Source organism: Tupaia chinensis, unplaced genomic scaffold (genome assembly GCF_000334495.1).
Source record: "Tupaia chinensis unplaced genomic scaffold, TupChi_1.0 Scaffold139431_1, whole genome shotgun sequence".
Taxonomy (NCBI): Eukaryota; Metazoa; Chordata; class Mammalia; order Scandentia; family Tupaiidae; genus Tupaia; species Tupaia belangeri.
The window spans coordinates 777,636-789,478 of record NW_006199316.1 but is presented as its reverse complement, the minus strand read 5'-3'; the positions used below and the strand labels follow the sequence as shown (position 1 = coordinate 789,478).

Sequence of the window (11,843 nt, the reverse complement as noted above, 5' to 3'; positions counted from 1 at the left end):
AAAAGAATATATTATATATATATATATATATAAATATATATATCAAACTCTAGTGTACATGGATGTATTGAGGGGAGATGTAGCTAAGGATTCAGAAAACTTAGGTTACTATTTCTGTAAAGGGTTGAAAGAGTCAGACTTTCACAAAGCGGAAGCTGTGAATTGAAATGTATATGAAAAGGACTCGGATTAAAAATACACATTTTAGTTTTGTATATTCGTGCTGATGAAATAGTGTTTGATATAAAACCTTTTCCATTTTGACACACTACAAAATGGTGTCAGTGATAGTTTCAAGATGTTGAGCTGAGTTTCCTTGACATCCTTTTCTAGTTGGTCAAGGTCACAGGTTCAGAGGATAAAGTGGAGTTCCAGTTACAGTAATTTATGACTACTGGTGGTCTGTTTAAGAGAATAAAAGTGACCTGCCAAAGAACCAAGTACTTTGAAATGGAAAGGACTACACAAAGTCCAGTTTTCATTTTAGGTTGATAGAACTCATTCCCCTAATATACATTTGAAGAGTACATATATTAGTGGAAATATGGACATTATTTAAACAGAGTTTGAATGATAGAGAAATGTTAGCTACTTTTAAGTGGGATTCACGGAATTTCTTTTGTCACAAGGAATGCCTTTGTGGACATAAGAGATGCTAACCATTCACTGGGTTGGCTTACCCTACAACTGTAAAGAGCCTAATGAGTCCACAGGTTTAAGATCCAGTACTAGTTGTGAACTCTGCCCTTCCACACAGTGGAACACGTCCATAATCCAGGATGTTGCCTGCCTGCCGTAAAGTAAGTATTCAAAGACCCACATCTGTCTTAAAATGGAATATATGTATACACACTTTAAATAAGTATAGAAGAAATAAAAAGTGAATCTACCATTAATTGGCTACAAAAAGAAATAAAGCAAATGATGGCATTGACATTGTACAGAAATTTGAACCTCATTTAATTATAGGAAGTAAATCCATTTTTCATTCTCCATGAAGCAGAGAATACCAAGAATGTATAGCCTGATGTAATCTACCTAGTCTTCATCTGCTTAATATTATATCTTGTTAAACTTCATTAGAATAAAATCCTTGCCTGTGTTTGTCCACAATTTCCTATGTGTATCTATTAATCTACCTTGGAAGTGGCAAGCTAATTTTTTCATTTTTCTCACTGTTTTTGTACTGATTCTGAACAACAAGACCCTTTGTTATCAATGTCTTTAAGCTGGGGTTTTGTGTTATGTATTCACTGGTTTTCAAAATACTTCAACTTAAATTATATTATTGAACATTTTTTTGAGTGCCAAGTATTCCTGAGTAATTGTGTAACATTGAAGATAGAGTATTCCCAGAGAAGCAGTCATAAGTCAAAGTATAGTGAACTCAGTATATAACCACTTTAGATAGTACACTCAGTCTTTTTTATTCAAACCCTCCTAGAAGTTAATTAGAATAGGATCTCATTAATTGATTTTCCCCCCTTTTGATCATTTTATATTTATACCACTTTGCTCTGGGAACTCCTATAAACCCAATTCTGGCACATTATAGTCATTTCCATCAATGGAAATGTTATTTTTATTTTACTAACGTTTAAGGTATGTCTATCGTATCATAAGGTATATGAGAGAGCATAACAAATTATTGAGTAGAAATGTATTAAACTCCTTAGATGTTTTGAATGAGAAGACATTTTTAAAGGAACTACATTTGTGTTTTGCCAAATCTGTCCAAGCTAGAAATGTGCTAAGTACTGAATAACCTGCCTTGTTCATTATGCCACTGGATGATGTAAGTTGAGGATGGAATTGTTAACCCTAACTATATTTTCTTGACTTTCATCAGTTTTTAAGGAGATCTAATTTAAGTGTTTTGGGGTATTATTTGATCTGTATTTATTGAGTTCTGGTCATAGACCAGGAGCCTGCATGTCATGCTTTTATGGACAGCCAGGACACAGTCATGGGGGAACTTAATGGCTCAAGACCTTGGAATCGTTTAACTTATTTTGTATGTTGGGGGGGGGAAAAAAAAACAGGAAAAAAACGTTTATTTTGCTTGAAAGTCACATTTTTTATAACTGTAAAGCTTTTAAGGAATGGGAGGTGGGAAAATATCCTAAAATAGGATGTAGATTTTTACAATTGTGTTTATGCTAGAACATCTGCAGGTGCATTATGTAATTAAACCTAAAATTGTTTAAAATTCTGTGCCACGTCTTTTTCATTCTCCTGCCTGTTAGCAGAGTTGGGGCACATTAGTGCTGCTAAACGGACAAGCCTTGGTATTAGACTTTCCAACCCCTATCTCAAAAGCTTTAAGATCATTGCATGAAAATTACACACACACATACACAGGCACATACATAGACACAGAGATCTAGTTTCTATTAGTGTAAATGGATTTTCAGGATTAGACCAGCTGTAATAGTCCATATTTGGCAGTTAATAGCATATTCTTCCAGTGCATGGTTTTTGTGATGCCTGATCAGGGAATTCTCAGTGTTGATCTGGTGTTTGTTCTCAGAGTAACGTCTGAATAATGGTATCTGAATTGTAGCTTGTCCAAAACTACCATGAGGTTTTTGTGTCCACTTTAGAAGGAGGTGTCTTGTGCTGAGATGGGAGTGGGGCAGGGCTTGGTTTCTTTCAATCTGTAAAAGAAGGAAAAACTAGAATTGCTTGATACGGTCATTCAGTAGACTTACTTCCACCAGAATATTTCCCGAAACATTGGCAGGATTCAAGTCTCAATCCCCTCATTTGAAATGTGTTTTGAAATCTTGTAGAACTGCTGGTTCTAGCACAGTATTTTACACGACACATTTTACCCTGCGTTTTCTTTGATACCCTTCCTTTGTTTAAGTGCCAGTCCTTTTTGCCATCTGATTGTCTTGCCATTCCAATTTCTCATCTTTTAGCACAAGTGTATTGTTGTTTTTTAAAAAAAAGTCTAAGTCATCTGTGTCATAATTTCTACCTAAGCTACTTCATCTGTTGTCAGGTAACATGGGAAGTCAGTTTCTTTGCTTTCCTCACCCATTCAGAAGTGAAGCATGGGTATCATGAATTTATATGTTAAGAATACAAATTCTAGACAAGAATTTGTAAATGGTATATTGTAGAATTTCGTTTTTATTTTAAAGTAATAGCTGGGATTCAGGGAGTGTTCTGTCAGGACACCTCTTGGGTTTTCAGACATGCTTCTATAAAATGCTTTATTTTCCTATGCATAAGAAAGATTATTTCTGGAATAGGTTCTCAGAATGCTTTATTCTGTTTCGAGGAGGTCAGAGCTAAAGCAGAAGCTCCAAGATTCACATAAAACTAGTAACTCGAGGTAATCAGGATCATGTGATTAGTGGCATACGAGAAGGCGGAGTGCTCTGTCACATAGAAACAGACTACATGTGTGGGGGGAGAGATCTGAAAACTGGAAATAAGATTCCAATAACACACAAAGCAAATTGTGTGCATAAAAAGTACAGGAATTCCTGGTAGCTTAAAGCTTCAGGGTTAACTGCAGCGTATGAACACCTAGCGTGTTAGAATTGCAGTGCATAGTTGTTTAAATACAATATTCCTTGTGACAACCAAAATAATGCTGTGGCTGGTGCCAATATTTTTGTTAATGAAATGTTTAGTGTCTCACTACAGTCCAATCAGAACTCTTGGTGTTAGAAGCCAGGCCTAAAGCCATTTTATAGCTATTGGCCTAATTGTGTAACTTTTTCTTTCAAAATGTTTTATTATACTTATGTCATTTCTTTCACTTAATATATGTCAATTGTCATAATAAAAATTTTAAATAATGTGATGTATTTAGCATGATGTGTTTGCAAACAGTTTATTTCAAATTTTGTGGATCACAGAAAGCTATGAATTTTCTGTAACGGTTCACAAAGATTAAGATTTTTTTTTTTTCAGGCCAGCAGGTGGTATGGTTGAGGCAGCTGGATCCCACATGGCTGCCTGTGTGGTTAGAGTCCCAGACCTAGTGGCTTGGAAGTCATGCCTGGTATGTATGCACCCAGAATCCCAGGAGGAGAACAGAGGAGAAGGGATTGTGACGCGGCAAATCCCCCCTCGGGGGATGATGTATCCACCCCCCACCCCCAGGAAACACTTTGCCTCTCTCTCTCTCTCTCTCTCTCTCTCTCTCTCTGTATGTCCCTGTGAGTACACATGCCCTATAGCCACAAATAGCCTTCTGACTGACTCTCAATGAATTTGTTTTTAAAAAGTGTTTTTAAATTTTATCCAGGGATAGATGCATTGTTCTTTCAACATCTAAAAAGTAAATTTACAAGTACATCAATTTGTTACTTCCACTATTTAAAGGCCATCACCAACTAGGTAAATACAGGTATTAGAAAAGCATTCTTAGTTTGTTGTCATTGTTTTTAATATTTGATATGGGGGCTTGCACACACTGGAGAGACGAGGGCAGTGTCAGAAAGCACACTGTCAAGGGAGTTGGCCAATGGCAGTCCTTTCTCCTCTCTCCTCTTGGGATTTGGGCAACCACACACATGCATCCGGCATGTATTTTGAGTCCCAGTGAAAGGACTCAGACTATGCAGTTGGCCATGTGGGACCCAGCTGTCTTAACCACACCACTGGCTAAAGCACTATCCTTGATTTCTACTTTTAGCCTCTGGACAACTGACACACAAAGAGGCCATGGACTTGTTCTGTGTGTTCTTGTGAGAACATAGAACCAGACTTCGGGCAGAAGCTGCATTGTGGAAGTTTTCCATTCCTTATATGAGGGGGAAAAAAAAAAAAAGACTTCATTCTCTAATAATAAACAGCTTGAGAGTTACTTTTTACAAATAGGGGATGTTTAGGTATTGGCTAACTGCCATTTGCCAAAGTGTAATCAACACATTCAAATATAGTTAGACCAAATGACTTTAATGGGCTCTTCCAACCCTGAGTATGATTCTTATCTACAAATGTTGATTTAATAGTTTTTCCTTATTCTATTTTTTTAAGAATTATTTATTATTATTTCAAGTGAGTTTGGTCAGAGAAAGAGAGAGAGAAAGCAAATGACCAGGTCTGAGACTCGAACCGTGGTCAACATGTGGGAATCCCAGCGCCTTAACCACCACACCACCTGCTTGCCCAGTTTTTCCTTATTCTTAAAATACAATAAAATTCATAGCCTCGGGGCCAGCAGGTGGTGTGGTGGTGAAGGTGTTGGAATTCCCACAAGGCTGACCATAGTTTGAGTCCCGGACCTGGTGGCTTCCTCTCTCTCTCTCTCTCTCTCTCGGTCTTTCTCTGGCAAAACTCATGTAAAAATAATAATAATAAAGTTAAATAAAATAATTTTTAAAAATCCATAGCCTCCAGAACTGGGAAATAAGTGACTTTTTAAAAAATAAATTACCCAGTCAGTTTTTCATTTTAATTTGCTATTGGGCACATGCACTCACCAGAGACAAGAGATAGAAAATGAGAACACAAACTACCAGGTCTGGAACTTGAACCACAGTTGGCTATGTGGGAATCCAGTGCCTTAACCACCATTCCATCTATTGGCCCCTCGTCTGCAGTAGTTTGTTACAACAGCATAAGTGGACCAAGGCACAGGCTAGGTTAGAAAAATCCATTTTGAGGGCCTGCAGTTGGCATGGTGGTTAAGGGCACTGGACTCCGCTACTGTTCAAGTCCCAGACCTGGTGGGTTGCTTTCTCACTTTTCTTCTCTTTCTCTGGTCAGGTTAAAATAATAAATGAGGTTAAATAAAAGAATTCCTTGGGGCCAGCAGGTAGCGTGGTGGTTAAGGGTGCTGGACTCCCACATGGCCAACTGCATTTCAAGTCCTTGACCTGGTGGCTTGCTTTCTCACTTCCTCTCTCTCTCCCTCTCTCACTCTGTCCCTCTCTGGTCAAATTAAAACAAATACACAAAGTTAAATAAAGTCATTAAAAGAAAAGAATTTCTTTTTTAAAAAAAAGAAAAGAAAGAAAAAGCCATTTAGCTTCTATCAGTTTCTCTTGTGATGCCCACCTTCAAAATTCAGCTGCTGTGTGGAAGTGCAGGCCACACAGAAAGGATATAAAAGATGTTCCAGCTGATAGTGACTACATGTCAGACATGTCAGTAAAAAAGTCTGGGGATCTATGATTCATTTCTTGTAAATTCTTTCCTCCAGTTGTATTTCTTTTCTTGGAGAACTTTTTCGCTATAGGGCACGTGTGCTTGCCAGACAGACAGAGACATAGAGACAGAAAGCGAAAAATCACCCCCCAGGGGGGATGGTCACGCCACAATCCCTTCTCCTCCATTCTCTCGGGATCTTGGGCACGCACGCACACGTGCCCGGTGTGAGTTTTAAGCCACCAGGTCTGGGACGCAAACCGTGGTCGACTACATGGGAGTCCAGCAACATAGCCATTACACTAACTGCTGGTTCCCTCCCTCCAGTTGTATTTTTTAACTTCATCTCTCACCCTCATGGGTGTGGCCTTAAGATTGTATAGCAAGGGGGTGATTTCTCACTTTCTGTCTCTCTGTCTCTGTCTTTCTGGTGAGCGCACATGCCCTATAGCAAAAAAAGAAAAAGAAAAAGAAAAAAAAAACCATAGCAAGAGCATGATCTAGTAAGAATGGGTGTATAGTATGCTTAATTTTTTCTGGCATTAAAAGGCAGGAATATATTGAGTTCTTGGAAAGTCATGAAATTTTTTCTTTTTCTATGCAAAAAATGCATCACAAATTTTCTAACAACCCAATATTTATTAGCCTCTGTGAACTAGTTCTAAGAAGTGGTTTGGGCCAGCAGGTAACACGGTAGTTAAGGCAGCTAGATTCCCACATGGTTGACCATGGTTTGAACCCTGGGCCCAGTGTCTTGAAAATCACGCCAGGTGCTTGGATGTGTGTGGCCCAAATCTGAGAAGAGAGTAGAGAAGGGGTTGTGGCGTAGCTATTCCCCTGTAGGGTGGTTTTTCACCTGCCCTCTTTCTCTGTCTCTCTCCTCTCTAGTGAGTGCATGTGGCCTCTAGCAAGTTTGTTTGTTGCTTTTTTTTTTTTTTTAATGGCCATGGGGGGCCAGCAGGTGGCGTGGTGGTTAAGGTGCTGGAATTCCCACATGGCCAACCATGGTTCAAGACATGAACCTGGCAGCTTGCTCTCTCTTTCTCTGGCAAAACTCATGTGAAAATAATAATAAATAAATGAATAATAATAAAAAAAAAAGGCCATGGTTTATAGTGCAAATGCTGGACTTGGAATAAAAAGGCAGGAATCGAACTACTAGGTAGTGATGTCTTTTATTTATTTATTTATTTTTGGAGAGGTTTTTGCTATAGGGCATATGCGCTCGCCAGACAGAGAGAGAGAGAGAAAGAAAGTGAGAAATCACCCCCTAGGAGGGATGGCCATGTCACAACCCCTTCCCCTCCATTCTCTCGGGATCTTGGGCACGCATGCACACGCACCCGGCATGAGTTTTAAGCCACCGGGTCCAGGACTCGAACCGCAGTCGACTACATGGGAGTCCAGCAACATAGCCATTACGATAACTGCTGGTCAAAGTGATTTTTTTTTAAATAATTATTTAATTTGTTGTTGTTATTTTTTTATTGTCCAGAGAGACACAGAGAGAGAAAGGGAAAGTGAGGAAGCAAGCTGCCAAGTCCGGGACTTGAACTGTGGCCATCCATGTCAGAGTCCAGCACCTTAACCACATGCCACCTGCTGGTCCTGTAATATATTGTTTATCAGATCACTTAACTCCTCTTCAGTTTTCTCTCATTATTTTATTATTTTTATTTATTTTTTAAAGGCTTTTGCCATAGCACATGTGCATTCACCAGAGACAGAGGGAAAGTGAGAAATCATTCCCCAGGGTGATGGCCTTGCCACAATTCCCTTCTCCGCTAATCACCTTCTGGGATTTGGGGCATGAGCATGTGTGCAGTATGATTTTCTTTTTTACGAGAGATTTTATAGGACACTGTGCTCACCAGGGAAACAAAGTGAAAAATCACCCCCAGGGGGGATAGCCATGCCACAATCCCTTCTCTACTCTCCTCTTGGGATCTTGAGCGTGCACACATACACACGTGACCAGCGTGCCTTTAAGCCACTGGGTCTAGGACTCGAACCACGGTTGACTTCTTGGGAGTCCAGCAATGTAACAGTTATACCATCTGCTGGTCCCACCCCCAACATGATTTTTAAGCCACTGTGTCCAGGTCTCAGACCGTGATCTGCCATGTGGAAGTCCAGCATCCTAACCACGATGCCACCTGCTGGCCATAACTCCGGTTCTATTATCTGTAAGGTGGGGATAATAACAACCAACTTGTCTGTCTACCTTATGGCATTACTATAAAGATCGAAGTAGACAGTGAGAAAAACCAATTTTTAAAAAAGTAAAAACAATATGTAGGGGCCAGCAGGTGGCATAGTGATTTAGGCGCTGAATTCCCACATGGTTGACCTCAGTTCCAGTCCCAGACATGGTGGCTTTCAAATCACATCAGGTACATGTACATGTGGGCTCCAAATCCCAGGAGAATGAAGGAGAAGGGAATGTGGTGTGACTATTCCCACCTGGGGAGTGATTTTTCACTTTCTCTGTCTCTCCTCTCCAATGAGCGCACATGTCCTATGGCAAAAACCTTAAAAAAAATAAATAAATAAAACTATAAATGTGAAATATATCAAGTGTGTTGTGCTTATGTTCTTCACAGGGATTTATGTAAGAAGCAAAGGGCACAAATGCTGCCTTCTTTAAATTCTTGGTGATGTCTGCCTGCTTTGAAATACATTTGCTTAATGCCTCCTCAGTGTTTGTCACTGCAATGGGTGAAAAGCTCCTGGTAATAGCTAAGATCCCTTTCCTTCAATTACAAACTTAAAGGAACCCTTTTCCCATTCGGTAATCTCTTTTTAAAAGAGATACTCTGAAAACTAGGTCACCGTTGTAATTAAATCGTCATACTGTTTCTACTCCCTTCTTCTCCCATAGTATTAGGGAAATTCCGTTTCTGAGCAAGGGCTGTTCACTAAAGAGGCAACCGCATAGAGGTCCTATGGGAAATCCAAACTCATTTCCCAAATTAGATTTGTTAGCTCTTCTCAAAATCCTCCTTTTGCTGAACTTGAAGAAATGAGGCAGCATTCACTCAGTCACTTACACTGGAAATTTGGAAATAATCCTTGGCCTCGCTCTTCAACCATCCTGTTCACCTTCACGGCCATTTCTTTCTTTCCCCAGTGTGTCTCCAGATTCTCTGTGAATTTTACCCTGAGCCTTTCCCAGGCTCCATCCTTTCTGCCACTCTCCCTGCTATGGCAAAGACTTCCTGATGCGCTCCGCTCAGGCTGCCCCTCTTCCCGTCTCAAGGGCAACCAAGAAGCCCAGCTGAAAAGGGTGGCACACTCCTCTCTGTATGTGAGAACGTGGCAATAAAACCGTCACTCATGCCGGGTCCTGCCGCCTCAACAGCCCTACCACAGAAGGCACTTCGTAGGGTACCGATTCCACCCGGTCTCAGAGCCTCTCCTCTGTAAAACTGGGTCGGTAGCTAACTTCTTCATACACGATTATCACTACTTAGCACGTCTTGTTGCTCTTTAGTCTTCAGTGCCTAACAAATAAATTGGGCCACGTTCCCGTCAGGGGGTTAATTCTTTTCCCCCCGGCGCCAGCAGTCCGCCATCCTGCCTTCCTCCTCTGTGCTCGTCCGCCCTCTGCAGCGCGGGGACACGTGGCTCTTGCACAGGGCGGCGTCTCTCCCTGGACTGACGTCTGCAGTAGGACAGGTGCGCAGGAGAAAGCAAGGATGCTGCAGGTTCGGCGATCCCACCCAGACGGGTGCAACCTTACTCCCCATGCGGGCAGGGCAGTCCACGGCTCGGGCCTCGATTTCCCGGCTGCAGAGAAGGACAAACCGCGTTCTTCGCGCGTCTTCCCTCCCAGGGTTGCAGTGCCGACCTCGAAGACCGGCGCGGGGACAACCCTCGATGGTTCCGATCCGGCAGCCTGGGTAACCACGAGGGACGTTGTCACGTGACCACGCCGAGTCTTCGCTGGCCTCCGAGATCTTCCTAGAGCGTCTCATCTCTATGGTCGAAGGCCTGCAAATGCCCGTACACACTCAGTTGTTCTTCCGGGGTGCTTGCCGCCGCTTCCGGGGCGGGACGCGGCTAACTAGGATTGCCGTGCCCGGCTCCCTGCGCTTGTGTTTCCGCGCTCTGTGCTGCTATGAGCTTCCTCAAAAGTTTCCCGCCGCCCGGGCCGGCTGAGGGGCTCCGGCAGCAGCAGCCTGACACCGAGGCTGTGCTGAACGGGAAGGTCCTCGGCACCGGCACCCTGTACATCGCGGAGAGGTAGGGTCCCTCCCGCGAGCGCCGGCCTCGTGCACGCCGCCGCCTCCTGGCTGGTGCGGGCGGTGTCCCCTCGCGGGCTGCTGGGAGTGGGGCGCGTGGCCCGCGACGCCAGGGATGCCGCTGCTGCTGGGCCACGTCCAGGCCTCCAGAGACCCTCTCCCTGAGTCGGGATTGCCCCTCGTCTGTTGGCGCTTTCCTCCCCTGTTTACCAGCGAGCTGGCGCGCGCGTGGTCCCGAAGTTCCGATGGGGTTCCCTGGGTTAGTCTTGGGGTGCCGGCCTTTCCGGATGAACAGGTGTAGGAGGTGATGCAGGTAGCAAATTTTGGAGGCCTTTGAAGTCTGGTGTAGGAGTGCCGCTTTATTCCACGGGTGGGTGGGGAGAGGTGCATCAGCCACGCGCAGCGTGGGATGGCATCCGTGGGTACTGACTCCTGGCCCTGCAAGGAATTGCCCTGTCATTTGTCCACTTGGAGCACTGGGCGCTTTCACAGTCAGACGTGTTTTAAATACTGCAGCTGTGGAACTGAGGTCTCTGGGGTCCCTTGACGAGTAGCCACCCTCATCTTCGAGGTGGCAATGACACATGAGTCGTTTTTGTCCTTCAGTTCCCTCTGCTTCCCGGTTTGCCGCATCACTTTTGTCTACAACCAGAACAAATTCCCTGTTTTCACCGTGTATGTGATTACATTGAGTCCCCTCAGAAAACCCAGCATAGGTGTCCTGTTTCGCTGTCTGGTTAGTAACCTTGATTACACTTACAAAAGTCCCTTGGCTGGGTAATGTAATGTATTCGTAGACATCACACCAGAATTTGAAGGTCATGGGGTCCAGAAGTGTGTGGCTGCAGAGTCAAAGAGTATAGAAACTGTAGGGGATCCTTAACTTAGAGGGAAATTTAGATATCAAACAAAGGGTGGGTTTCAGCTGGTCACTGAAATAAAAGATATGGAAGGGTGAAAAGCAACTTGGGGGTGAATGGTAGATAATGAATTTGGTCAGGACAGGTGTGACGTAAGTAGACATGTGAGTGTGTGTCTTGGAGGCTGGTAATAAAAATTGAGATTTGAGGGGACCAGCAGTTGGCATAATGGCTATGTCACTGGACTCTCATGTAGTCGACCACAGTTCAAGTCCCGGACCCGGTGGCTTAAACTCAGGCCAGGCGTGTGTGCATGTGTGCCCAAGATCCCAAGAGGAGAATGGAGAAGGGATTGCGGCATGGCCATCCCCCCTGGAGGGTGATTTCTCACTTTCTGGCAAGCACACGCGCCCTATAGCAAAAACCTCTACCCCCAAAAAAATTGAGATTTGAAAGTCCATAAGTAAATATGCATGTACAAGCAGATACGTGTTTATATGTACTTGTGTTTTTGTATGTATTTTATATATTTGTACATATAAGGTTACTAAGGTTTCATTATAATTAATTTGGTGTAGGGCACATGTAAATAGCATATACTCCTGGGAATGCATTAGGTACCTCA

The 11,843-nt window shown here is 42.9% G+C and overlaps 1 protein-coding gene and 1 long non-coding RNA gene across 2 annotated transcripts in view; one reads left to right on the top strand and one right to left on the bottom strand.

Annotated features, from left to right (window-relative positions):
• Positions 1–2,251: 2,251 nt before the first annotated feature.
• Positions 2,252–10,152, bottom strand: LOC114004633 (uncharacterized). Its single transcript, XR_003546748.1, has 2 exons — positions 9,165–10,152; positions 2,252–2,657 (listed from the first exon to the last, which is right to left on the bottom strand). It is a non-coding gene; the product is annotated as an uncharacterized LOC114004633 (long non-coding RNA).
• Positions 10,153–10,154: 2 nt separating this feature from the next.
• The window catches only part of CLNS1A (chloride nucleotide-sensitive channel 1A), a 25,475-nt gene continuing 23,786 nt past the window's right edge, over positions 10,155–11,843 (top strand). The window contains exon 1 of the mRNA XM_006161890.3: positions 10,155–10,359. Coding sequence (XP_006161952.1) covers positions 10,235–10,359 — 125 coding nt within the window. The 5' untranslated portion in view covers positions 10,155–10,234. The remainder of the gene's footprint in view (positions 10,360–11,843) is intronic.